The sequence below is a fragment of the Sapajus apella genome, unplaced genomic scaffold, assembly GCF_009761245.1.
Source record: "Sapajus apella isolate SASKATOON/1434 unplaced genomic scaffold, GSC_monkey_1.0 scaffold77, whole genome shotgun sequence".
NCBI lineage: Eukaryota > Metazoa > Chordata > Mammalia > Primates > Cebidae > Sapajus > Sapajus apella.
The window spans coordinates 1,910,711-1,938,078 of record NW_022437017.1 but is presented as its reverse complement, the minus strand read 5'-3'; the positions used below and the strand labels follow the sequence as shown (position 1 = coordinate 1,938,078).

General features: G+C 53.0%; 2 protein-coding genes across 2 annotated transcripts in view; one reads left to right on the top strand and one right to left on the bottom strand.

Annotated features, from left to right (window-relative positions):
* The window catches only part of COL5A3 (collagen type V alpha 3 chain), a 49,205-nt gene extending 28,687 nt beyond the window's left edge, over nucleotides 1–20,518 (bottom strand). The window contains exons 1-24 of the mRNA XM_032251857.1: nucleotides 20,272–20,518; nucleotides 16,322–16,480; nucleotides 16,045–16,234; nucleotides 15,808–15,964; nucleotides 14,657–14,761; nucleotides 14,178–14,330; nucleotides 12,566–12,679; nucleotides 12,324–12,470; nucleotides 8,731–8,778; nucleotides 8,618–8,659; nucleotides 8,006–8,068; nucleotides 7,301–7,375; nucleotides 7,119–7,202; nucleotides 6,892–6,948; nucleotides 6,743–6,796; nucleotides 6,272–6,325; nucleotides 5,505–5,558; nucleotides 5,369–5,422; nucleotides 5,130–5,183; nucleotides 4,775–4,819; nucleotides 4,601–4,654; nucleotides 3,345–3,389; nucleotides 3,152–3,205; nucleotides 2,420–2,464 (exon numbers count right to left, since the gene is read on the bottom strand). Coding sequence (XP_032107748.1) covers nucleotides 2,420–2,464; nucleotides 3,152–3,205; nucleotides 3,345–3,389; nucleotides 4,601–4,654; nucleotides 4,775–4,819; nucleotides 5,130–5,183; nucleotides 5,369–5,422; nucleotides 5,505–5,558; nucleotides 6,272–6,325; nucleotides 6,743–6,796; nucleotides 6,892–6,948; nucleotides 7,119–7,202; nucleotides 7,301–7,375; nucleotides 8,006–8,068; nucleotides 8,618–8,659; nucleotides 8,731–8,778; nucleotides 12,324–12,470; nucleotides 12,566–12,679; nucleotides 14,178–14,330; nucleotides 14,657–14,761; nucleotides 15,808–15,964; nucleotides 16,045–16,234; nucleotides 16,322–16,480; nucleotides 20,272–20,359 — 1,995 coding nt within the window. The 5' untranslated portion in view covers nucleotides 20,360–20,518. The remainder of the gene's footprint in view (nucleotides 1–2,419; nucleotides 2,465–3,151; nucleotides 3,206–3,344; nucleotides 3,390–4,600; nucleotides 4,655–4,774; nucleotides 4,820–5,129; nucleotides 5,184–5,368; nucleotides 5,423–5,504; nucleotides 5,559–6,271; nucleotides 6,326–6,742; nucleotides 6,797–6,891; nucleotides 6,949–7,118; nucleotides 7,203–7,300; nucleotides 7,376–8,005; nucleotides 8,069–8,617; nucleotides 8,660–8,730; nucleotides 8,779–12,323; nucleotides 12,471–12,565; nucleotides 12,680–14,177; nucleotides 14,331–14,656; nucleotides 14,762–15,807; nucleotides 15,965–16,044; nucleotides 16,235–16,321; nucleotides 16,481–20,271) is intronic.
* A 3,540-nt stretch (nucleotides 20,519–24,058) lies between these two features.
* The window catches only part of RDH8 (retinol dehydrogenase 8), a 14,487-nt gene continuing 11,177 nt past the window's right edge, over nucleotides 24,059–27,368 (top strand). The window contains exon 1 of the mRNA XM_032252481.1: nucleotides 24,059–24,291. Within this exon, the coding sequence (XP_032108372.1) occupies nucleotides 24,071–24,291 (221 nt within the window). The 5' untranslated portion in view covers nucleotides 24,059–24,070. The remainder of the gene's footprint in view (nucleotides 24,292–27,368) is intronic.

The window sequence follows — 27,368 nt, the reverse complement described above, 5'->3', positions numbered from 1 at the left end:
CCCAGCACTTTGGGAGGCCGAGGCGGGTGGATCACGAGGTCAAGAGATCGAGACCATCCTGGTCAACATGGTGAAACCCCGTCTCTACTGAAAATACAAAAATTAGCTGGGCATGGTGGCGCACGCCTGTAGTCCCAGCTACTCGGGAGGCTGAGGCAGGAGAATTGCTTGAACCCAGGAGACGGAGGTTGCGGTGAGCCGAGATCGCGCCATTGCACTCCAGCCTGGGTAACAAGAGTGAAACTCTGTCTCAAAAATAAATAAATAAATAAATAAATAAAAGAAGCCAGGCACAGTGGCTCACGCCTATAATCCCACCACTTTGGGAGGCCCAGGAGAGCGAATTACCTGAGGTCAGGAGTTCTCAGCCTGGCTAACATGGTGAAACCCCTTCTCTAATAAAATTGCAAAAATCAGCTGGGCATAATGGTGGGCACCTGTAATCCCAGCTACTCGGAAGGCTGAGGTAGGAAAATAATTTGAACTGGGAGGCAGAGGTTGCAGTAAACTGAGGTCATGCCATTGCACTACAGCCTGGACATCAAGAGTGAAGCTTCATCTCAAAAAAAAAAAAAAAAAAAAACTAAACTAAAACTAAAAGAGTCCAATTGGGCTGGGTGTGGTGGCTCACACCTGTAATCCCAGCACTTTGGCAGATGGAGGTAGGAGGATCATGAAGTCAGCAGTTTGAAACCAGCCTGACCAACATTGTGAAACCCCATCTCTACTAAAAATACAAAAATTAGCCGGGCGTAGTGGCGAACACCTGTAATCACAGCTACTCAGGAGGCCAAGGCAGGAGAATTGTTTGAACCTGGGAGGTGGAGACTGCAGTGAGCCAAGATCACACCACTGCACTCCAGCCCTGGGTGACAGAGTAAGACTTCATCTCAAAAAAAAAAAAAAGCCGGGCGCGGTGGCTCAAGCCTGTAATCCCAGCACTTTGGGAGGCCGAGGCGGGTGGATCACGAGGTCAAGAGATCGAGACCATCCTGGTCAACATGGTGAAACCCCGTCTCTACTAAAAATACAAAAATTCAGCTGGGCATGGTGGCGTGTGCCTGTAATCCCAGCTACTCAGGAGGCTGAGGCAGGAGAATTGCCTGAACCCAGGAGGCGGAGGTTGCGGTGAGCCGAGATCGCGCCATTGCACTCCAGCCTGGGTAACATGAAATAAAACTCCCCCTCGAGACCAAAAAAAAAAAAAAAAAAAGCCAGGCATGTTGGCTTATGCCTGTAATCCCAGCACTTTTGGAGGCCAAGGTGGGCGGATCACCTGAGGTTGGGAGTTCGAGACCAGCCTAACCAATGTGGAGAAACCCAGTCTCTACTAAAAATACAAAAAATTAGCCAGGTATGGTGGCAGGCACATGAAATCCCAGCTACTCAGGAAGCTGAGGCCACTGCATTTCTTGAACCCAGAAGGCATAGGTTGTGGTGAGCTGAGATTGCACCATTGCACTCCAGCCTGGGCAACAAGAGCAAAATTCTGTCTCAAAACAAACAAACAAAAAAAGTATAATTGGACTGTTTGTAACACAAAGGACAAATACTTGAGGGGATGGTTACCCCATTCTCATTCTCCATGTCATGATTATTATGCATTGTAGGCCTGCATCAAAACATCTCATGTACCCCATAAGTATATATATATACCTACTGTGTACCCACAAAAATAATAAAATTAAATTAAAACAGTGCAAAAGACATGTTGAAACAGAGGCTTCCCAACCACACCCTTTCTTTAAAAATGCCAGCTGGGCATAATGGCTCTCGTCTGTAATTCCAGCACTTTGGGAGGCCAAGGCGGATGAGTTGCTTGAGCCCAGGAGTTCAAGAGCAGCCTGGGCGACATAGAGGGACCCCATCTCCACCAAAAAGAAAAAAAGGAAACTTAGCCAGGCATTCTGGCATGCGCCGGTAGTCCCAGCTACTCAGGTGGCTAAGGTGGGAGAATCACCTGAGCCTGGGGAAGTCAAGGCTGCAGTGAGGCACTATTGCACCACTGCACTCCAGCCTCAGCGACATAGTGAGACCCTGCCCCACCCCCCAGCACCAAAAATAAAAGATATGTGCAGAAAGAAGTCTGTCTGCCAGGGAAGGCGGAAGCAGATGTCCCAGAAAACAAAGATGAGACCGCAGGGCCTCTGCATCTTGGGAACACCTTCTGTAACAGGCTTCTGTGGGCTCTCTGTATCCTGACAATATCCCTTATGTGAGCTAGCCTTGGTGGGTTTCTGTTTCTTGCAACCAATTCTTCCCCAACAAGGACACTTTGTAACTCTGGGCTGGCTTAGGGAACGTTGCAATTTATCACTATCCAGAGCTAACAGAGGAGCCCTGATGGGAAGATTTCCCTGGCAACAGAGTTGAAGGAAGGAGACTTGAGGAGGTTATGGTAGGGGGAGCTGTCACTCACCTTCTCCCCAGGAGTGCCGATGAGTCCCTGGGGGCCGGGGATTCCCTGGGGACAGAAAATGAAGATGAGGGAAAGCAAAAGAAAGAAGGATTATAAATCGTTCTGTAATAAAGACTCATGCACACGCATGTTCATTGCGGCACTGTTTACGATAGCAAAGACCTGGAAACAACCCAAATGCCCATCAATGATAGACTAGACAAAGAAAATGTGGCACATATACATCATGGAATACTATGCAACCATAAAAATCGATGAGTTCATTTCCTTTGTAGAGACATGGATGAATCTGGAAACCATCATTCTCAGCAAACTGACACAAGAACAGAAAACCAAATACCACATGTTCTCACTCATAGGCGGTTGTTGAACAATGAGAATACATGGGCACAGGGAGGGGAACATCACACACTGGGGTCTGTTGGGGAGTGGGGGGCTAGGGGAGGGACAGCAGGGGGTGGGGAGGTTGGGGAGAGATAACACTGGGAGAAATGCCTGATGTAGGTGATGGGGGGATGGAGACAGCAAACCACCATGGCATGTGTGTACCTATGCAAAAATCCTGCAAGATCTGCACATGTACCCGAGAACTTAAAGTACAATAATAAAAAAAAAAAAAAGAAGAAGAAGAAAAGAAAGAAGTGATGAGTGCAGAGGTTGGGAAGCCTGGGCATGATCTAAGGTCTTAACTGACCACTCCCATGCCCCATTATTGGGAAAGATAGTTCAAACCTGGGACCCGTGGTTTCCCTGTTGTCCTGGAGGGCCTGGTTCTCCTGGAGGACCCTGGGGAGAAAGTGGAGTTTCAGTGAAGCTGACAGGGATCATGGTGTGGAGGTATCAGTCATGGATGGGAATAGGGATGTGGACAATCGGGGGGTCTGAGTGTCAGAAGGATCGGGGGCAGAGGGCACAGGGCACGTACCACATTGCCTTTGGCACCAGGAGCACCGTCAATTCCAGTTACACCCTAGGAGAAAAAAGAATGTGAGACCAGGACAGAGCAATAAGCTGGGAGCCTGAGTCTGAGACACCGAGAGATACAGGTAGAAAGGACCGGAGCTGGGTGCAGTGGCTCATGCTTGTAATCCCAGCATTTTGGGAGGCTGAGGCAGGCAGATCACCTGAGGTTGCGAGTTCAAGACCAGCCTGGCCAACATGGTGAAACCCTGTCTCTGCTAAAAATACAAAAATTAGCTGGGTGTGGTGGAGCATGCCTGTAATCCCAGCTAATTGGGAGGCTGAGGCAGGAGAATAGCTTGAATTTGGGAGGCAGAGGTTGCAGTGAGCAGAGATCACACCAGTGCACTCTAGCCTGGGCAACAAGGGCAAAACGAAGAAAGAAAGAAAGAAAGAGAGAGAGAGTGAGAGAGAGAGAGGGAGAGACAGAGAGAGAGGAAGGAAGGAAGGAAGGAAGGAAGGAAGGAAGGAAGGAAGGAAGGAAGGAAGGAAGGAAGAAAAGGAAGGAAGAAAGAGACGCCAGGCACTGTGGCTCACACTTGTAATCCCAGCACTTTGGGAGGCTGAGGCGGGTGGATCATGAGGTCAGGAGTTCGAGACCAGCCTGGCCAACATGATGAAACCCTGTGTCTACTAAAAATACAAAAAAATAGCCAGCGTGGTGGCACATATCTGTAATCCCAGCTACTCGGGAGGCTGAGGCAGAATAGCCTGAACCTGGGAGGTGGAGGTTGCAGTGAGTGGAGATCACACCACTGCACTCCAGCCTGGGGGACAAAGCAAGACTCCATCTTGGAAACAAAAAGAAAAGAAAAAGAAAGAAAGGTTAGCAAGCAGAGAAGCCAGCACCAGAAATGGACATGCAGAGGGCAGAAAAGTGAGGGAGAAAAAGACAGGGGCCAGGAATGGTGGCTCAGGCCTGTAATCCCAGCACTTTGGGAGGATTGCTTGAGGCCAGGAGTTTGAGACCAGCCTGGACAACGTGGTGAAACCTTGTCTCTACTAAAAATACAAAAATCAGCCAGGCATGGTGCCGGCACCTGTAGTCCTAGCTACTTGGGAGGCTGAGGCAGCAGAATCGCTTGAACCTAGGAGGCGGAGGTTGCAGAGAGCCAAGATCTTGCCACTGCACTCCAGCCTGGGTGACAGAGCAAGACCCTGTCTCAAGAAAACAAACAAACAAACAAAAAGACAGGAATGCAGAGAGCCAATGACACTCACTGGGTGACCCACGACACCAGGGGAGCCTCTGGGGCCAATCAGTCCTCGGGGACCCTGAAAGGAAGCAGGCAAATTATCTCTACATGGCCTTGTGAGTTCCAGGGGGCCTTTGAGTCCTGGGGATGACTCCCTCCCCTGCACCAAGCAAGGGGCCCAGGGATCCCTGATACTCACCGGCTCCCCAGCCTGGCCAGTGGGCCCTGGAGGTCCCTCTGGTCCCTGTGGGGAAGCATTATTACTTGGGAACAGGAAGGTACAGCCATCAGAGAGCCACCTCCCTCATCTGGGCAGCCCCTTCCAGGAGGTCTCGGAGTTAGACCAAGATCCCTGGGAACCTGCAGACTAAGTGCATGGGATTCCATTCAGGCCCCGATTCCAACCCTGGACCCGCAGCTCTCACCGCCTAACCCCACAATCTGTCCCCAGCTCTCAAGCTGGCCACTGAGACCTCCAGATCTTCCTCTCTGATTCTCATTCAGGGTTCCAAACTTACCCTCCAAACCAGGCCCTAATTCTCTTCCAAACTTACCCTCTCACCATCCTCTCCTGGGGGACCAGGTTGTCCCACATGGCCAAAGTCACCCTGAAGTGAGGAACAGAGAAGAGTTCAGGGCGCAAGGGTGTGGGTGGAGAGACCAGTCCCCCTGGGAAGGCAGATGGGGTGTGAGGGGTGAAGACAGGCCTCATGACTCTGATACTGAGGGAGGAGAGGGGGCTTGAATATTGGGAGGAGGGCTTGGACCTGGGGGAGGGACCTCACGCACTCACCCTTTGGCCTTTCTCACCAGGCAGCCCTGGGAGGCCATCGAAGCCACGATCACCCTGTCCAGAGACACCAGTAAGCCTTGAACCCATAAGCCTGACAGTCCCCACCAAGTCTTATCTCACCTACCCCATCACCTACCTTAGGTCCAGTGTCCCCTGGGAGGCCCCGAGCCCCGTCTGCTCCAGGGCGGCCCTATGGAGAAAGTGAGCCCAGAAGTCAAGGATGAACCTCCCTTGTACCCCTCCCCCAAATTAGGAACCCAACTTCTTCATCATCAACATCATCAAGATTTTTTTTTTTTGAGATGGGGTCTCACTCTGTCACTCCGGTTGGTGTGCAGTGGTGCAATCTCAGCTCACTGCAACCTCAGCCTTCCCAGTAGCTGGGACCACAGGTGCATGCCACCATGCCTGGCTAATTTTTTCGTATTTTTAGTAGAGATGGTGAGGGTTTCACCCTGTTGCTCAGGCTGATCTTGAACTCCTGACCTCAAGTGATCCACCTACCTCGGCCTCCCAAAGTGCTGGGATTACAGGCGTGTGCCACTGTGCCCGGGCAATCATCTTACAAGCAACATTATATCATTATGTGGTGCATGACTCGCTCTGGAATCAGCTTCCTTGACATTTCCTTCAGTATGGTGGGCCTGTTTTTTGCCATTCTGTTTCTTCCCCTTCCCCACCTGTTCATCTGGTTATATTTCAGATCCCAGGGCAAGCGTCACTCCTGCAGCAAGTCCTTCCTGACTCTGCAGCCTGCCACACCCTCAGTGGAGCTGCCATTCCTTGCCTTCCACACTCTTGTCCCACTAATGACACCAGCAGACCCTAAGGTCACAAAGCCAAGGCTCATGTTGGGTGTTGAGGGATGGATCGGGGTGGTCTGGGAACCTGGCTGTTACTCACCATCTTGCCCACTCGGCCAGGGGGTCCATGAGGTCCCTGTAGGCCTCGGGGACCCTAGAAGATAGAGAAAAGGAGGAAGGAAAGGAAAATAAGAAGGAAAAGGGACTTATTTTATTGTATTTTTTAAAAAATTAGAAATGGGGTCTTGCTATACTGCCCAGGCTGGACACCTGGGCTCAAGCGATACTCCCTCCTCAGCGTCCCCAGCTTGGAGGGATACATTTATTTATTATAGAGACAGGGTCTCCCTCTGTTGCCCAGCCTGGTCTTGACTCCTGGCATCAAGCAATCCTCCCACCTCGGCCTCCCAAAGTGCTAAGATTACAGGCATGAGCCACCATTCTCTAGGAAAGTCAGTAATTGCAAGGGTATTCCCAGACCCTTTGGCATTTTCCTCATCCAGCACTGTATCCCGTGGTCCTGGGGGAAGGCGCTTCCCATCCAATCCCACCCCATCTCCACCAGTCTCACCTGTGGCCCTGCCACTCCAGCCTCTCCTTTTAGACCTGGATGTCCGGGGAGACCCTTAAGGAAGGAGAGATGGAGGAGTGTGGTTTGAAGGAAATGATCCTTCTCCTCAGATGCATGCACCACCTCCTCCATGCAGCCCCCTTACTCACCACGGGGCCTGGACGCCCGGTGAGCCCCACTGGACCAGGGGGGCCTTTCATAGAAAGCTGGAAAGACAGAGGAGTCAGAGCCTGGGGTCTTCCACAAGACCCCCAACATTCCCTGCATAGGCATCTACAGGAGAAAAATACCCCCCTTCTCCTGCCCAGCTCCTCCTTACACCAGGGCTCTGTCACTCTCTAGGGTTCCTCCCACTGTGTCCACGCCCCCCACTCACCTGGGTCTGCTGCAGAACTGCCTGAGCCTGGGCCTGCTGGAAGGAGACTGGGGGTCCTTTAAAGGAGCCGCCTGCAAACTGGAACTGGGGGGAATTTAGTGGTGAGGGGAGCCCCTGGGAGAGGCCCCCTCCTGGATCAGGACTCCACTCCCCAAGACTGGGCCACTGCATCTCCTTCTTACCGGCATCATGATCACTGTGCCCGGTGGGCCCCGGATCCCGTCAATGCCGGGGATTCCTGGGAGGCCAGCAGGGCCCTGAGAGAGGAATGAGGGCAGAGAGATGGAGACAGGGAGAGGGAGACAGAAAGTGAGGACAGGGAAGGCAGAGAAGGATGAGGCAGAGAGAGGGAGGGAGAGATAGAGAGAGACAGAATCAAAGAGGGATCGTGCAGCGGAGAAAGAGAAACAGAAGGGGAAAGGAAAAGACAGAGATGGAGACAGAGAGACACAGAGAAGAGGAGGGAGAGACGGAGAAGGATGGAGGCAGAGGGATAGACATACAGGGAGAAACGAGACAGAAAAGGCAGTGAAAGAGAGAGAGAGATGGAGAAATAGAGGCAAAGACAGAGAGATGGAGGGAGGGAGAGAGACAGAGACCAACAGAGAGACAGAAGAGAGACGAAGAGACAGAGTCACAACAGGAGAAAGACAGAGATGAAAGACACTCAGAAACAGAGGGAGACAGAAGAAAAGCAGAGTAGGCCGCAGAGACACAAGGGGAGCCAGAGAAGTAGGTAACAGACGGGAGACAGAGAGCAGAAGTCAGTGGCAGCCCTGGGGTGTGCTCCTGAGTGCCACGCCCACAGGTCCGTGTTCAGACCCTCATGCTCCCAGCCCAAAACCTCACTCCTCTAAGAAGGATACACCCCAGGGGGAGTCTCTTACCGGTAGACCAGGGTCCCCAGGGAATCCTGGGGGGCCGGGAGGGCCTGAGGGGCCAACCACCCCCTGTTGGCGACAGAGAAACAGGAGTCACAGGAAGTGAAAGTTTGAGCCAGGCTGACTTTCAACCTACCACTGACTCCGACCTCAGGCTGACCTACCTACCCTGGTACAGACCCGCTCCGACTCCCCTCAGGCAATGCCGACCCACACTCACCCCCAGCGCTACCCTCTCACCCCTACTCTATTTTTTAGAGACGGTCTCACTCTGTCGCCCAGGCTGGAGTGCAGCAGCATGATCACAGCTCACTGCAGCCTCCAGCTCCTGGGCTCAAGAAATCCTCCTGCGGCAGCCTCCTAAGTAGCCGGGAGTATAGCTGAGTATCACTATTTTTTTTTTTTAAATAGGTGGCTATTTTTAAAGAGATGGGGTCTTGCTATATTGTCCAGTCTCTATGTTGTTCATCCTCCCTATTTTGACTCATCCTTTAAGCCTCAAATGTCCACTACCTTCCATTGGCCAAGCAACATTACACCCCAGCTCCTCACTCCAGGGGCTCAAACACCCCTCCGCTGAAAGGGAAAGACTGGAAGAAGGAAACAGCCATGACTTACTCGGGGTCCTGGGGCTCCTGGAGGTCCCTCAAACTGCTGCCCCTGAAGGGAGAAATGAGTGTGATCCCTGTCATCATGAACCCCTCAACCCCCTCGCAGTCCGGACCCCTCACCTGTTCAATCACTGCCGGCTCTCCTTTTGCTCCTTTCTGTCCAGCACCCTGGGGTGGGGTTGGGGGAGATGAGAGAAAAGAGATGTGAACTTGGACATAAACCCCTCAGGTATCTGATCTCTCTCTCTCTCTCTTATACACACACACACACACACACACACACACACACACACACACACGAGGTCCATCCTCAGAGCCCCCTCTGCTCTCCTGTAACCAATATGCACTGAGAAGCTCAGTCCCCCTCTTCCAGCTGGAGACCCTGCATCAAGGTGGTGAGAAGCATGAACTCCAGGGCCTGCTGCCCAGAAGTGATCCTGCATCTGCCTCTTACTAACCAAGTGATGTTGGGAAACTTAGTCAACCCCTATGATCACTTACAGGTCATTGGTCCACTTGTAAAGCCAGTAGATGAAAGATGACTGTGTATATCGCATGCAAAGATGAATGAATTAAAACAATGCTTGGCACACAACCAGCGCTCCAGGTAACAAGGTAACAAGGGCAAGTTAGCTACAGCCATGTGCCTCCCCTGTGGAACACCAAGGCTCGACCTTCCTTCCTTCCTTCCTTCCTTCCTTCCTTCCTTCCTTTCTTTCTCTTTCTCTCTTTCTTTCTGATTGAGTCTCACTCTCTCCCCAGGCTGGAGTGCAATGGCATAATCTTGGCTCACCGCAACCTCTGCCTCCTAGGTTTTAGCAATTCTCCTGCCTCAGCCTCTTGAGTAACTGGGATTAGAGGCGCCCACCACCACGCCTGGCTAATATTTGTATTTTTAGTAGAGACAGGGTTTCACCATATTGGCCAGGCTGGTCTCAAACTCCTGACCTCAGGTGATCCACCCACCTCAGCCTCCCAAAGTGCTGGGATCACAGGTGTGAGCCACTGCGCCTGGCTCCTTCTTTCCTTCTTTTTGTTTTTGAGACAAGGTCACTGTATTGCTCAGGCAGGATTTTTCTTCCCCCCCATCCCTTCCTTCCTTCTCTTTCTGTTTTTAAGATAGGGTCACTCTATTGCCCAGGTTAGAGTACAGGGGTACAAATCATGGCTCACTGCAGCCTCAATCTTCTCAGCTCAGGTGTTCCTTCCTCAACAGCCTCCTGAGTAGCTGGGACCACAGGTGCATGCACGACCATGCCCAGCTAATTTTTTTTTTTTTTTTTTCTGTAGAGACAGGTTTTTTGAATTCAGCCCCTGCTATGTTGCCCAGGCTGAATTCAAACTTCTGGGCTTATGTGATCCTCCCACCTCGGCCTCCCAACATGTTGGAATTACAAGTGTGAGGCACTATGCCTGGCCTCTTTTCTTTCCTCTAGAGACAGGGTCTTACTCTGCCACTCAGCCTGGAGTACAGTGGTATGATCACAGCTCGCTGCAGCCTCCACCTCCCAGACTCAAGCAATCCTCCCACTTCAGCTGGGACCACTCTTGGGCTCAAGTGATCTTTCCACCTCAACCTACCAAATTGCTGAGATTATTGGTGTGCGCCATCGTACCCGGCCTCAGTTACCTCTTGATTTCTACCCTCTTCTCTTCCCCCTGCCCTTAACATAAAAAGAGCCTATCGGCCAGGCAAAATGGCTCACACCTGTAATCCTAGCACTTTGGGAGGCTGAGGTGGGTGGATCACCTGAGGTCAGGAATTTTGAGACCAGCCTGACCAACATGGCAAAACCCTGTCTCTATTAAAAAATACAAAAATTAGCTGGATGTGGTGACACCTGCCTGTAATCCCAGCTACTCAGGAAGCTGAGGCTGGACAATCACTTGAACCCGGGAGGTGGAGGTTGCAGTGAGCTAAGATCGAACCACTGCACTCCAACTTGGGTAACAAAGCAAGACTCTGTCTCAAAAAAAAAAAAAATGTGTAGCCGGGCGCGGTGGCTCAAGCCTGTAATCCCAGCACTTTGGGAGGCCGAGGCGGGTGGATCACGAGGTCAAGAGATCGAGACCATCCTGGTCAACATGGTGAAACCCCGTCTCTACTAAAAATACAAAACATTAGCTGGGCATGGTGGCGTGTGCCTGTAATCCCAGCTACTCAGGAGGCTGAGGCAGGAGAATTGCCTGAACCCGGGAGGTGGAGGTTGCGGTGAGCCGAGATCGTGCCATTGCACTCCGCTGTGTAGCAAGAGGAAGACTCTGTCTCAAAAAAAAAAAAAATGTGTACTGACTTTAGGTGGTGCTTCAGAACAACAGTCCAGTGTCTTCTTGGTTTGCTGTCTGTTGGAATAAACCTGCTTTTCCTCCCACCAGTTCTCATTGCTCTTGTTTTCCTTTCAAACATCGAGCCACTGAGCTTGGGTTGTTACATTGAAAGTGTATCCACCTTTCTCCACCTCCAGCAGCAAGACCAAGACAATCATGTCCCAGATTGGTCCACTTCTCTCCCTCCCTCCCTCCCTCCCATCTTCCTCCAGGCAGGTCACATTCTGGACTGCAGACTGCGGGCTTGGGGCTTCCCTGCTGCCCCTCTGGCTCCCCCTACTGTCCATGTGCCATTCAGCAGCCAGAGAGAGTTTTTTGTCAAGAGATGGGCGGGGTGGTTCTCACTATGTTGCCCAGGCTGGCCCTGAATTCCTGGCCCCAAGGGATCCTCCCGCCTCAGCCTCTCAAAGCACTGGGATTACAGGCGAGGGCCACCGCCCCTGGCCCAGAAGGAGCTTCTAAAGCTCCAATATTATATTCCTTCACAAGTGCTCAAGTGGCTTCTCCTGGCACTTGGACTAAAAGCCAAAACTCCAAAAAGCCAGAGTCAACTATCAGCACAGTGCCTGACATGAGCAGCTGCAGAAGTCAAAAGAGAGACTGAGGCCTTTCACAGCTCCAGGTAGAAATCCCTTCTAAGCCCTCAAGAGGTGATAAAAGTAAATAAATAAAATAACACAGGGACAGAAAACCAAATACTACATGTTCTCACTTATAAGCGGGAGCTTTATGATGAAAACACATGGACACAAAGAGGGGAACAACAGACACGGGGGCCTGGTAGAGGGTGGAGGGTGGGAGGAGGGAGAGGATCAGTAAAAATAACTAATGGGCACTAGTTTTAATACCTCAGTGATGAAATAACCTGTACGACGAACCTCACGACACAAGTTTACCTATGTAACAAGCCTGCACTTATACTCCTGGACTTAAAAGTTAAAAAATAAAAACATTTAAAAATTAAATTAAACACACACACACATATATATATATGTATATATATATATATATTTTTTTTTTTTTTCTGAGATGGAGTCTCACTCTTTTGCCCAGGCTGGCGTGCAATGGCATGATCTTGGCTTATTGCAGCCTCCACCTCTCAGATTCAAGAGATTCTCCTGCCTCAGCCTCCTGGGTAACTGGAATTATAGGCGGCTGCAACCATGCCCAGCAATTTTTTGTATTTTTAGTAGACATGGGTTTCACCATGTTGGTCAGGCTGGTCTCAATCTCCTTACCTCTACTGATCCACCTGCCTCAGCCTCCCAAAATGCTGGGATTACAGGCTAGAGTCACTGCACCCCGCCTAAATAAATAAATTTTTTCAAAAATTTTAAAAAAGGAATCCCAGGTTTTAAAACCTAACCCCAGCCACCTAGACTCACAGGAAAGATCTGGAACTGAGTCTGAGATGGCTGTTCTGCTGCGCGGAAGTCAGGGCCCATGGCGGAATCACCTCCTTCTTCATCCTCCCTGGTTGCCTCGGTCTCTGGGGTCCCCAGCTCGGTTCCACTCTCAGGGTCCAAGCTCCCCTGAGAACATTAGGACAGACCAAAGTTTTCCCTAACCTCCTTATTGTCTGCCACCCCAAACCCTTGGGGTCTCCCCACTTCCAGCCCCAACCAACCTCTAGGATGGTGGCATTGAGGCCAGTAGTCACAGTGGAGGTGATGACCAAAGGCATGGGGGTCGGAGGCACATTTGGAGCTGGAGTCTCTGTCTTGGGGATGTCAGTGGAGGTCTGGAACAGGGATGGAGGCATCCTTGGGCCTGGGGTCAGGGCAATCAAGACATCATCCCCAGGAGCTCCCAGTCTGGGGACAGGGCCAGAGAAGGCTCCCCAAAGAGCACCAGCGGAGACAGAAGTATGCTGGCTGGACCAGGGCTGCCAGCAGAGGGAGCCATCGTGGATGGAGGAGGCACAGAGACTGGCTGGCCCCAGAGCCCAGTGGTCAAGGTCAAGGTCCGACACTCAGGGCCAGGCTCCCGGAAGCCTGTCCCACATGTCCTCTCCCAAGGCAGAATTCAGCGGCCAGCCCGCCAGGCCACAGTCAGAGAGGGAATGGTGACTCCTTCTGGCCTGGACAGCTGCAGAGGAACTGGGTCAAGGCGGAGGCGGGGGGATGTGGGAAGAGGGTGGCAGGGTCCCAGATGAGGGGACGAGGCTGAGGAAGGGGCTGAAGAAGGGCCCACTGCTCCTGGTGTCTGTATTCTGGGCCAAGATCTGGAACTGAGATGCAGTGCAGCCAGTGACACCCCCCCAGCCACAGACCCCAAGCAATGACCCCCACCCAGGACCCCCCAACCCAGTGACCCAGCAAGAATGACCTACATCAACAGAACCCAATGATTCTAGAACCAATGACCCATAAACAATCCCTCCCACTCTCATCAATAACCTCAACCCATGTCTTCTCCATTCAGTGATTTTCCCAACCAGTGATCTCAACCAGTGACACTATCTTGACTATTAGCACTAACTAGTGGCTCTCCAAGTAATAACCCCCATCAGTGACCCCTAATCAATTGTTCCTCTAACTAGTGATGCTTCAGCAATGAACACCCATACATGAGCCCAACAAAAGCGTCCTAACCAATGACCCCCAAACAGTAATTCCACCTATCAGTGACTTCCTAACTAATAACCCCTCAGAGACCCCCAAACTAATGACTCCATCCTCGACCCCCTGAAAATCACTCTTCCAACTTGTGGACCCGATGAGAGACCCCACGATGACTTCCAGGCAGCAACCACCCACCAACAACACCCCAGTCGCTGATCCTAAACTAGAGACGTCAATAACACCAGTAATGGTTTCCATCAATGACCTTCCACAGTGATCCCCAGCTATGCGCACCCCAAACACCGACCTCAATTAATATCTCCCTAAATTATTCCCCCTTACCCAGCCATCTCTATAAGGGAAGCCAAATAGTGCCCCCAACTAATGACTCCCAATGAACAACCGTCCTCAGAGATGGGAGAGCTCATGAGATAGGACCCACCCCCACCCTGTCATCAGTCACCCTGACAGTCATCAGTCAGCTGAGGAAGTCAGAGCTCATGGATCACAGACCGAGAAAAAGATCATAGATTGAGGGGACCAGAATTAGTGGGGATCAGAGGCTAGAAGTCAAGCACCAAGACCAGAAGTCAGACAGTCAAGACTGGAAGTCAGGCAGCCATGACCAGAAGTCAGGTGGTCAAAACCAGAAGTGAGCGGTCTCGGGGCTCTTACCTGGTTCTCCATGGAGTCAGGCAGTGGACTTGAGGTCAAAATTTCCTTGTTCTTCTTTTTCCTGCCCTTCCCCTTGCGGCCTCGCCCTTTCTTCCTCCCTTTTCCCTTCCCCTTCCGCCGAGGACGAGGGGTTTCTGGTTCACCCTGGGGAGCCTGGGAGGAGGGTCCCAGTCAGGTCTAGAGCATTCCGCCAGCAGAGAACCCATCATTCAGGTCACCTGGGGTGAGGCTTACTCATGGCCCATGGGTCCTCACTCAGCCCTGTGACCTGCAGTCAAGGTTATTCATGTAACTTGGGGTCAAGATTGGCTCAGGAATATGACTTGAGGTCGAAGTCATTCGTGCCTGGGATCTGTCTGAGGTAATGGGCCACTTAGTGCCATGTCTGGGGGATGAGAATTCACTCTTTCCAGGGATCTGGAGCCAGGGAGGACCCAGCCTGTGTCCTGAGGTTAGGAGTGACGCAGCCCCTCACTCACCTCTGTGGCTGCCGGCACCAGGCTGTCACAGCCGGGGAGGTACCGCTCACAAGCCTGGAAGGCAGCCTGAGGATCTGGACTTATCAGCAGCTCCTGAATGTCTCCCTGTGGGTCGGGGGTGTAGAAGTCAAGGAAGGCAGGCAGAGGCTTACTCTGCCCCCATTCCCCAGCACTCCTGCCCACCTACTGGCACCAAGGTGTGATGCTCCCCAACTCAGAGCATGCTAAGTATAAGGAGGAGGTGACCCCATCACAGCCCTAGTAATCCCTCTACCCACTGTACTAAGAGAAGAAAAGATCCTATCGGGGGCACACCCGATCCCAACCACAAGCCACAGCGCACACGTCTGCCCCGCTGGAGGTGCATTGGTTCCTTCATTCTCAGGAACAAGTTGAGCCAGGTGCCCTTCTATGTACTGGGGATAAGGAGGAGCATGAGATGGATCAAGTCCCTGGCCTCCCAGAGGTAACACACATCACGGTCACACAGAGCTAACAACGGTCCCCACACCCAGAACACACATCACACAGCCACACAACACTGCTGCTTACCAGCTCCCAAAGTCATAACTGCTCACACACAATCACACACTATCACAGCAACCAGGACCATCTCAGGTCACAGACTCAGACGCAGGACACCACCAGATCTTTACACAAAAGCCAAGTAGGTGTCGTCACAATTTATGGTCTTGGCCGGGCTCAGTGGCTCATGCCTGTAATCCCAGCACTTTGGGAGTTCGATGCGGGTGGATCACCTGAGGTCAGGAGTTTGAGACCAGCCTGGCCAACATGACAAAACCTCATCTCTACTAAAAATTCAAAAATTAGCCAGGCGTGGTGGCGCATGCCTGTAAACCCAGCTGCTCAGGAGGCTGACAATCACTTGAACCCGTAAAATGGAGGTTGCAGTGAGCTGAGATCAAGCTGCTACACTCCAGCCTGGGCGACAGAGTGAGACTCCATCTCAAAAAAACATATGTATATATATATGTTTTATATAATATATATATAACAAGTGTGCACTCAATTCCCTCAGCTTCCTGGGGATAGAAACTTGACACTTCCTTCTCCAATATCCTCTCCAAATTCAGGCTGTAGGCAAAACATTCCACCCTCTGCCTCAGGTTTCCCCATCACTGAACTCCTACCTCAAAAGTCTTCTCCCCAAGGTCCTGGGTCCCCAGCATAGTGAGTCCAGCTATGCTGATGAATCGGGGGCCATGGCCCAAGACAGGGGGCTGAGCTTCACAGTCAGCGACCAGGGTCACCATCCCACCATCTATGCTGACCGCCACACGGTGCCACCTGCAAGGGGATGGCCTCAGTGAGGGTCCCCTCTCCCCACCCCTCATCCACGGACCCCCGCCCACTCTCCCCATGCTCACCTGCCGTCTGTGAGGTTGACCTGCTGGGGGAGGGGGCGGAAGGGGCCACCTAGGAGATCCAGGGCTGGCCCCAGTGCCAGGCCCAACTGCCGGGCACCCGTTTCATCATAAATGGACAGCAGGACAGACTGATTGGCTGGCTGGCCCCGCAAGGTGATCAGCAGGGAGAAGTTCTCAGGAAAGTGGCCATCTGGGTGGGCAGACGGAATGGGGCAGCTCAGATGGCTCAGCAGTGTCTCCCTCCAGGGTGACCCCCAGGCCCTCTGCTCCGACTTACCTGGAAAGAGTTCCCACGTGGGGATGCCAAGCGTGCTGGCCTGGCCCACTCTGAATGCCCGGTCACCCTCTGGGGTCCTCTGAGGACAGAAGCCAGGCCCCTCAGGGACCCCAGCCTGGCCTCCCCGCACACCCATGGCCTTCAGCACATCCACCGGATCTGCAGCAGAGAGAAGGTTAGGGGGCAGAGTGGGGAACAGCTAGAACAAGCCCAGGACTCCAGGATAGAGGCTCAGCAGCTCAGCGGTTTTTTGGGGGGCTCAGACTCTCCCTCCCTCCTCCCACCATGTGTTTGTGGCTCAGGAAGAAGGAGCAGGCCCAGGCCCTCAACACCCCCCACCTCCTCACCACCCCACAGATGTTCCGACCTCATCAGCCTGTTGACTCTGGGTTTTTTTTCCCCTCGGTTTTTGGTGAGAAAAAAAGTTGACCTAGTTCTGGGATGAATCAAAGCTTCCTGGCCTAAGCCCCAGAGTGGAACTGTCCCCCTCTCCCCACTCCCCCGCACAGGCTCCCTAGGGCTACATCCCAGGCCTGGAGCCCCCTTGCCAGGGGAAACACGCATGGAGAGGAGGCGCTTCTAGCGTGTTTTCTTCCCCCACCTCCTCCCTCTCTCCTCCTTTGACCACCATCACCCACAACCTCTTCCTTTTGACTACAGCCACTTTGGAGCTCTTTTCTCTGACCACTCTTCCTCTGACCATGCCCACTAACTTCTTTTTCTGGTTACCCCCTCTGACCCTCTGATCTTCTGCCTGACCCCAGCCTATTCCCTCTGATCTCCTTTTTCTGCCTGACCCTAATCTCCTCCCTCTGACTTTCCCCTCCGACCTCTTCCCCTCTGATTTTCCCCTCTGACATCCTCCCTCTGACATTTGCTTCCGACCTCCTCACTCTTAGGCTCCCCTCTGATCTCCTCCCTCTGACTAACCCCTGACCTTCTCTTACTACCTATTCAGATCTCCTCCATCTGACCTGTAATCTCTCCATTTCATCTCTCTGACCTCCTTCTGACAAGCTGTCTCTGATAATCTTCAGGCCTCCCCTCTCTGACCCTCTCCCTGTTTCATCCCAGCTAATGAGAGGACTGGTCTGGTCCAACAGTTCCTAATCTAGGCCATGCTACCAGCCCCACCCCGGCAGGCAGCCCAGCCAGTGCTAAGTGGAACCACATGGCTGGGGCAGGGGCGGGTGGGGGCTTCCCCTGGGCCCCAAGCCCCTGCCTGACCCCCCTCCCCCCACCCTCAGCAAACTGTCCCACTGACCCCCTGCCCCAGCCTCTTGGCAGAAGCTAGGTTCTGTAGAAGCTGGATTCTGCCGAATCTGCCATGACCTCACCCCTGAGGGTGGCTCTGCTGATCTCACCACGGGGAGCTGGGGTGGGGGCAGTGGTACAAGACGTTGGGGAGGCAGGGGCTTGGATGAAGGACCCCATTCCTGTTCTTCCTAGGTCAGAACCCTCATTTTCCAGACTCCTCGGAGGCCTGTTTCAGCCTCTGTTTTCTCTTGCCTCCAATCTCCTCTTTCCATCCCTGCCCGCCCTCTCGCTGTCCCACTTTCTGCGCCTGTCTTTCCAGGCCTCTATCTGTGTCCAAATCTGTCTTTCATTCTCTCTCTTTTCTCAGTCTCTCTCTCTCCACCTTCCTTCCCCAACCCATCACCCAACCCCCATCTCTAATTGCCTGTTTTGTGGCTGGGCTGTCATTAAGAGAAATCTGGGTTGCAGCCCCCTGGGGCTGAGATCTGGGCTCCCAGGCTCTGCTGACCACAAGAGTCACTCCCCCACGGAACAATCATCCCAGCTGCGCCATCTCAGGCTGGGGCCCGGGGGAGGATTGAGATCAACGACTTCACCTAGCCTGGAGGCCCTCCCCTGACCCCAGACCCCAGCCCCTCTGCAGGGGAAAGAGGGTCTTCCCTCAACTACCACTCATTACATTAAGAAAGTCCTTCCCGGCATCCAACTCAAAGATCTCCTGCTTGAAACTTGTGCCCCTTCTGGAATGACCTTTCAGAAACTGACTGCCCTTTCTTTTCATAGCTGGCTTCATGACAAAAAGGCACACAAGCGGCATTGAGTCCTGCCTACAGGGACAGGGTGTGTGTGGGGGGGTCTGTCGGGGGCCCAGTCTGCCTCCTGCCACTCTCCCCTGTGCTGGTCAGGGCCCTCAGGAAGATGCTGTGTAGGGTATGGGATGCGGAGGGACAGAGGCAGGGACTGGGTCAGGGCATGACTGGGAACCCCCCCCAGGTATGCAGGTGGGAGAGCATTGGTGTATGTGCAAATAGCATGAGTGTGTGTGCAAATATGTGTATGTGCATGAGATTGTGTGAATGTGGGTGAGTCTGAATGGGCCAGGCAGAGAATGGCTGGTCCTGTCATTTCTCTAGGTGTCAGTGTGTGCAAATGTTTGGCTTCTAATGGAGGGATTAGGTGCAGTTGCTTGACATGTGGCCATGCTATGCCTGCAGCGAGCCTGCAGGTGAGTCTGTAACACCTCGGACTGCTGATGAGGGAATGCTGCTCTGTGAGAGTATGACCCAGTGGGCAAGTGGGTGATGGGTTGTGAATGCTGACCGTATTTGTTCGGATGCCAGGGGCAGCATGTGTGAGAATTTGAGCTCGTGGGAGGGTCATAAAAGCTGGGTCCGTGTGGCGGGTGGCTGAAGGGGGTTGCCTGGACATGGTGTTTCACATTCTTAGTGTCCCAGGGGACTTATATTCAGCGTGAGATTGCACGACCCTGTGGATGTGTGAGCATGGGAATGGGGCATAGGCCAATCAGGAACTAACCACATGTACAGGCCCCTCCCTGGACTCCAAAGTGAGAAGTGTGCTGTGGGGTGTGTGTGTGTGTGTGTGTGTGCGCGTGTGTTGGGAGACTGAGCTCACCTTAGAAAGGGATTTCCAGGAGGGCCTAGCCTGGAGCCTCTCAGATAAGGGAAGCCCATCTTCACCACTTGAGAGGTCACGCCATCCCCTGACTCTCCGAGCGCCCCCCACTCCGAATCCTGCGGGGCGGGACAGGGCGCCCAGCCAGATACTCGCAGCTGGGCGTGCGTCAGCGCTGACTCACCCATCCGGCGGCCCCCGGGACCCCTGAGAGGCCCCTGAGAAACTCCTCGGGAAAAACACCCAAGGCTCCAGCAGCTGGGGTTGGGGGGAGCAACTTCCACTCCCGCCCCGCCCTGCGCCCCGCCCTGCGCCCCGCCTCGCCCCTCACCGCAGCCCTCCCCGAGGCCCTGTCCATGGTGCTGACAGCGGCTCTGGGGAACGCGGGGTGGGGGAGGGGACAAGAGGGAGGGAGAAGATGGGCGCGTGCCAATTTGGGGCAGAGGAGGAAAAGGGAGAATGGGGCGAAGCCATTTAAAGAGACGCAAAGGAAACTGTGGGTTACCGAAGAGCACCCTATACTTGTCCCCACTCAACTTCACCCTCATGGGCAATTATTTGCACCCCAAAATCACAATTACACCCCTCAGAGGGGCACTCAGAGACACACAATCACATCCACAACCACACACACGGTTACCCTCGAAAATCAGCACATAGACAAGCACACACGTGCGACTCACCTGTCGCAATACACGCACTCAGCACTGCCCTGCCACTCATAGTCACACTATCGTCATCAAGCCGCCATGCAAGCACACACGCAACTTCACTCCAAATGCACACACATGGCTACACGCACATGCACACACGCACGCACCTGCACACTGCATGCATTCCCGCGCGCCCGCCAGAAAACGCAGTCACACATTCCCACCCCCACCCCCGAGCTGTCACACCCACAAATCGCCCAAAGTCGGACACTCAGGCGCCCACATCACACCAGGGCCGCACACAGCACGCACACCCTCCCCCTCTACGCCCCTCCTCCCCTCGATCTTTTAGGGCCTCTCTGAGTGGTGTACCCTGGGTCCCCTCTCTCTTCCCTCCCGGCTCACCGGCCTGCGTCCCGGACAGAAGCTGCAGCGCGGCCAGGAGCAGGCAGAGACCGGCCCGCGGCTGGCCCAGGCCCCGGCAGTTCCCCATCCCTGCGGAACCCACGGGCAAGGCGGGGGACCGGACGGGGCGGCAGCGAGGCGCGGCGGCTCCTCGGGATCGGTGCAGTCACTCGCGGCGGCCGCTCCTCTCGGGGTCCTTGGGAAACTGCTGCCAGAGACCCCGCCCCGGCCTCGCCCTGCGCTCCAGAGCCCGGCCAGGCGGGGCTCGTTGGAGGGGGGCCGCTGACAGCTGGACCGGGGAAGTTGGGAAACTGTGCTGAGCGCTGATTGGCCGGCTGGGGTGGAGCCCAGCGCCAGGAGCTGGGTTGTTCCTGCCCCACCCCATAGAGGAGAAGGGTCACTCCCACCCAGCCCTAGAGTTCGAGGGTTCCAGTCTTACTCCAGACCTTTTCCGCCTAGGAGATACCCTCAAAGGAGACCTTAGCCTCATTCAAACCTTCAGCTTCCATGCAGGCCCTAGAAGCAGGGGGAGGTGCAGTTTTATACCAAATCTTTTAAATTTTCTTTTATTTTTACATTTTATTTTGGAGGCAGAGTCTTGCTCTGTCACCCAGGCTGGAGTGCAGTGGTGCAATCATAGCTCACTGCAGCCTCCAACTCCTGGGTTCAAGCCATCCTCCTGCCTCAACCTCCTGAGAAGCAGGGACCACAGGCACACACTACCACACCCAGCTAATTAAAAAAATACATTTTGGCCGGGCACAGTGGCTCACGCCTGTAATCCTAACACTTTGGGAGGCCGAGGCGGGTGGATCACCTAAGGTCGGGAGTTCGAGACCAGCCTGATCAACAAGAAGAAACCCCTGTGTCTACTAAAAAGTACAAAACAAGCCGGGTGTGGTGGCACGTGCCTGTAATCCCAGCTACTCGGGAGGCTGAAGCAGGAGAATCACTTGAACCTGGGAGGTGAAGGTTGCAGTGAGCCTAGATCATGCCATTGTACTCCAGCCTGGGCAACAAGAGCTAAACTCTGTGTCCAGGGAGAAAAAAAAAAAAAAAAACGAAAAGCATTTTGTAGAGACTGGGGTCTTGCTATGCAGCCCTGGCCGGTCTTGAACTTCTGGCCTTAAGCGATCCTTCAGCCTTGCCCTTCCAAAAGGCTGGAATTACAGGCATGAACCACCCCACCTGGCCCCAAGTCCTTTCTGCTTCACTCAGATCTCCAAGTGGGGTCCCAACCTCACCCTGAACTCTCACTCACCTACCTGCTTTATCCTCAGTCCCTTAGCTGCAAAATAGGAGGTACCAGCCTCAGCCCCAAAGCCTTCCTTCCGGTCCCTACGGGGTCCTCATCCCACCTCAAATCTCATCCAGATCTCAAATGGGATCCCCAGGCTTATCTCAAATTTTCATCTCTCCACTCAAATTCCCAAGTCACGTATCCTGGCCCCAAATTCTCAGCACAGATACGAGAACACAGTTTTCGCTTTTCCCCAAATTCTTGATTTCTCAAATAAAGGATCTCATCTCCATCTCTAACCCTCATCTCCCCCCGACCCCAAGCCAGGCCTCCAAATGGATGCCCGGCCCCAATCCCAAATCCCCACCAAATAGAGGAGTCTGAGCTGGGAGCAGTGGCTCATGCCTATAATCCCAGCACTTTGAGAGGTCGAGGCGGCCAGGTCGCTTAAGTCCAGGAGTTAGAGACCAGTCTGGCCAACATGACAAAACTCCATCTCTACTAAAAATACAAAAATTAGCCAGGCATGGTGGCTGGCGCCTGTGGTTCTAGCTACTTGGGAGGATGAAGCGGGAGGATCACTTGAACCCAGGAAGTGGAGGTTGTAGTGAGCCGAGATTTGCCACTGCACTCCAGCCTGGGCGACAGAGCAAGACCCTGTCTCAAAAAAAAAAAAAAAAAAAGGAGTCGAGGGGGTCTGGGGTGTGAGAATCTGGCCCTGTTGCAAAGCAGGGCACAGCTACCTGGAAGGAAGGGGTGGATTCTTGCCATTCTTGGGGTTAGGCAGAGGCCCCCCTCACTGTGCTGGGACCCCCACCTGCAGCATGAAGAGGCCCCCAGGAGGTCAAATAGAGATTTTGTGCAACTGGACAAGCACAGACACGAAGGTTGAGAGGGTGCTTCCCCAGGGAAGGGAGGAGCCAAAAGGCGTATCCTGAGCCCTGAACTGCTCCCTGAACCCTGCTCCCCCCACCCCTGCCCCAGGGGAAGAGTGAGACGCAGGCAGAGCCTCCCTCCCAGCCTCTGACTCCCCAGACAAAGAGTCTCTGTGTCCCTGAAGAGGAGGGGGTGGGGCCCCATTAGGCCTGATGGGGAGTTGGGGGGCCCCCCCAGGGTGGGAGGAGGAGAGGGACTCTCTGTAAGCTGCTCCTCCTCCTCCCTCTCCAGGGGCATCCGAGGCTGAGACTTCTCCAATTAAAAGGCTCTCACAAAATTCCTGCCCTGCCCTGCCCTGCCTTGCTGGAAGTTCTTCCTATAGTCTAACTGCTTCATCTGACCGTTCTACACCCCTTCCCTCCATGAAACCACACTTCTGGATCCACATTCTCTGTCACATTCTCCCATTCTCTCCCTTCAATCAGAGATTCTTCACCGAGAATACAGACACTAATTCCCCCCAGCTTTCACAAAAACTCTCCCAGTACTAAATAATTTACACTTGGCTGGGCGCAGAGGCTCACCCCTCTAATCTCAGCACTTTGGGAGGCTGAGGCAGCTGAACCACTTGAGGTCAGGAGTTCAAGACCAGCATGGCGGAGTTCAAGGCCAGCTTGGCCACATTGGTAAAACCTTCTCTTTACTAAAAATACAAAAATTAGCTGAGTGTGGTGGCAAGTCCCAGCTACGCAGGAGGCTGAGACAGGAGAATCACTTGACCCTGGGAGGCAGAGGTTGCAGTGAGCCGAGATTGCACCACTGCACTCCAGCCTGGGTGACAAGAGCAAGAGTCTGTCTCAAAAAAAAAAAATAATAAAAAAAAATAATAATATACTACACTCATAATAAAAATAAAAATTAAGAAAACAGGCCGGGTGCAGTGGCTCATGCCTGTAATCCCAGCACTTTGGGAGGCCAAGGTGGGTGGATCATGAGGTCAGGAGTTCAAGACCAGCCTGACCAATACGGTGAAACCCTGTCTCTACTAAAAATAGAAAAAATTAGCTGGGCATGGTGGGGCGCACCTGTAGTCCCAGCTGCTCAGGAGACTAAGGCAGGAGAATCGCCTGAGCCCGGGAGGCAGAGATGGCAGTGAGTTGAGGCTGTGCCACTGCACTGCAGCCTGAGCAACAGATACTCCGTCTCAAAAAATTAAATTAAATTAAAAAATAAGAAAACAGTTTACAAATGGCCAAGGCAAGAGGATAGCTTGAGGCCAAGAATTCGAGACCAGTCTTGGCAACTTAGCAAGATCCCATGTCTAAAACAAAATTTAAAAAACTAGCTGGGCATGGTAGTGTGCACTGGTAGCTCCAGCTACTCTGGAGGCTGAGGTGGGAGGATTGCTTGAGGCTGCAGTGGGCTGTAATGGTGCCACTGCAGCTTGAGTGACAGAGCAAGACCCTGTCTCTTAAAAACAAACAAACAAACAAAAACCAGTGATGCGTATAAAAGGTGTGGAGAAGAAATTTTGGGCAGATGAAGAAAACAAGGTGCAGAGATTTGAGATTCTCTCTGACTCTTCAGGGTCAGTCCAGAATTGACGGTCTCCAGGGGAGGGTGGGGGCTTCTCCCTGCAGGGGATCTGTGGGAGGGGGTTAGGAGGGAGCAGATGAGCTGCGGATGAATGGTGAGAGTCAGGTGCTGCCCGGCAGAGGTCACACGTCCAGGGAGGGGATCAACATGGCTGCTGCACCCCGGACCGTACTGATCTCCGGCTGCTCATCAGGAATTGGTCTGGAACTTGCAGTGCAGCTGGCCCATGACCCCAAGAAGCGCTACCAGGGTAAGAGGTGCAGGGTGGCGCTAGGAGGCGGCAGGGTGCAGATGGCTTCCCCAGCACTGTCTCCCCTACCTATCCCTTCCAGCTGCGCTTGTGGGCTTGGGGAGGACCCAGCAGGCATGGGGTCTTTCTCTCCCTCCAGGAATCATCCCCTCATCCTACAAATATTTCTTGAGCACCTTCTGGGTGTTCTGAATGCTGGCAACACAACTGGGGATGAAATAGACGAAAATCTCAGCCCTCAGGATGCATGTCATAGAGCAGGGGTATGAGAGGGAGGATGCGCGGTAAACAGATGAAAAAAACTTGTTGCTGTGTCTGGTGGGAATACGTGCTGAGAAACAAAATAAAGCAGCCGAGAGTGGCGGGGGTGGGTGGGTGGTATTTTTAGAAGGGTTTCACTAGGGCACTCCCAAGGTTGGAATAATTACCACCCTGATGCTCACTCCTCCACCTCTCCCCAGATTACTGATTTAATGAGATAAGCTTCTTAAGTGCTCCTGACCTTGGGGGTTGAAGGGATGGCCTTCTAGTTCTAGGCACTTGCTTCTCTACAACTCTGACATAAATCCCTGGGACTGCATCCTAACCAACCAGGAGAACCCTTGACCCAGACGGAGCACACTGCAGTCAAAGTGGGCAAAGGGTTGTTACTTACAAGGCGGTGACTGGGAGTGAGGGCCCTGCCCCAGTTGGCAGGGCCGCTTCTCCCAGCCCTCCGTCCTCGGTTTTAGAGACACTCACAGCTTTGAGCGTGAGAGCCTGGATGCCAGTGTGCAGGGAAGAACGTGCATCCCTGTGGGCAGGCAGATGGGTGTATGAACCTGCTGCAGGCTAATGCTGACTGAGCTTTTACAACGCGCCAGGCTGCATCCTAAGTGCCCTGCATCCAGGAAGTCATGTAAGCCTCACATCCTGCCTGTGAGGCAGACACTATCAGCCACCCCAATTTATTATTATTTTATTATTTATTTGTTTGTTTGTTTGTTTTGAGTCAGAGTCTCACTCTGCTGCCCAGGCTGAGTGCAGCGGTGTGATCTCAGCTCACTGCAACCTCCACCTCCCAGGCTCAAGTGATTTTCATGCCTAAGCCTCCTGAGTATCTGGGACTACTGGCACATGCCACCAAGCCCAGCTAATTTTTGTGTTTTTAGTAGATGGGGTTTCACCATGTTGGCTAGACCAGTCTCAAACGCCTGGCTTCAGTTGATCTGCCTGCCTTGGCCTCCCAAAGTGCTGGGATTACAGGCGTGAGCCACCGTGCCCAGCTGCCCCATTTTAGAAGTGAGGAAACTGAGGCACAGACTGTCAATGGTCTCTCAGCTGCAAAGTGGCAGAGCTGGGATTTGAACTCAGGCGACCCAGCCCTTGCATCCATGTTTGCCACTATATCGCATGTAGATGCAAGTGGCCTCATTCATGTGGCTGCTACCCACGAATCACACTGGCCCAAAGACAAGATGCAAATGCCCCCAGGAGTGATTATGGGTGCATACATCGGAGGATATCAAACATGTATGCTGGGGCAAGGGCAGACAGAGTACATATTCTGAGGTCTCGCTTAAGAGCATAAGCTTGAGGCCGGGAGCAATGGTTCACTCCTAAAATTCCAGCACTTTGGGAGGCTGAGGCGGGTGGATCACCTGAGGTCAGGAGTTCAAGACCAGCCTGGCCAACATGGTGAAACCCCTTCTCTACTAAAAATACAAAAATTAGCCAGGCATAGTGGCTCATGCCTGTAATCCCAGCTACTTGGGAGGCTAAGGCAGGAGAATGGCTTAAACCGGGAGGCAGAGGTTGCAGTGAGCTGAGATTGCACCACTGCCCAGCCTGGGCAACAAGAGCTAGATTCTGTCTTAAAAAAAAAAAAAAGAGAGAGAGCATAAGCTTGGCCAGGCACTGTGGTTCTCTGGACCCTCATGCCTGCAATTCCAGCCCTTGGGGAGAATGAGATGGGCAGATCATCCGAGGTTCAAGACCAGCCTGACCAATATGGTGAAACCCTCTCTCTACTAAAAATATGAAAAATTAGCTGGGTGTGGTGGCGGGGGCCTGTAATCCAGCTACTCAGGAGGCTGAGGCAGGGGAATTGCTTGAACCCGGGAGACGGAGGTTGCAGTGAGCCGAGATAGCACCACTGCACTCCAGCCTGGGAAACAAGAGTGAAAGAGTGAATCTCCTTTAAAAAAATATGTGGCTATTCACTTGAGTGTTTACATATGTACATATGTTGGCTATAGGTGTGTATGCATTTTTTTTCATGGCAACCTGTTTTATGTTTATATATTTTATTGTCTTACCTACTAGGCTATAAATTCCATGAAGGCAGACACTTTATTTATTGATTGATTTTTGAGACTGAGTCTCACTCTGTTGCAAGGCTGGAGTGCAGTGGCGTGATCTTGGCTCACTACAACCACCACCTCCAGGTTCAAGCAATTCTCCTGCCTCTGCCTCCTGAGTAGCTGGGATTACAGGCACGTGCCACCATGCCCAGCTAATTTTTTGTATTTTTAGTAGAGATAGAGTTTCACCATATTGGTCAGGCTGGTCTTGAACCTCAGATGATCTGCCTGCCTCAGCCTCCCCAGTAGCTGGAATTACAGGCACGTGCCACCGCACCTAGCAAAGTTTTGTATTTTTAGTAGAGATGGGGTTTCACCATGTTGGTCAGGATGGTCTCAATCTCTCGACCTTGTGATCCACCTGTCCAGGCCTCCCAAAGAGCTGGGATTACAGGCGTGAGCCATCTTGCCTGGACTTATTCTTTTAGTTTTTGAGTCAGGGTCTCACTCTGTCGCCCAGGCCGGGGTGCAGTGGCTCCAACTTGGCTCACTGCACCCTCAACCTCCTGGGCTCAAGCGATCCTTCCATTGCAGCCTCCCAAGTAGCCTGGACTACAGGTGGGGGCCACCCACCACACCTGGCTAATTTTTTTTTTTTTTTTTGAGACGGAGTTTCACTCTTGTTACCTAGGCTGGAGTGCAATGGCGCGATCTCGGCTCACTGCAACCTCCGCCTCCTGGGTTCAGGCAATTCTCCTGCCTCAACTTCCTGAGTAGCTGGGATTACAGGCACGCGCCACCATGCCCAGCTCATGTTTTGTATTTTTAGTAGAGACGGGGTTTCACCATGTTG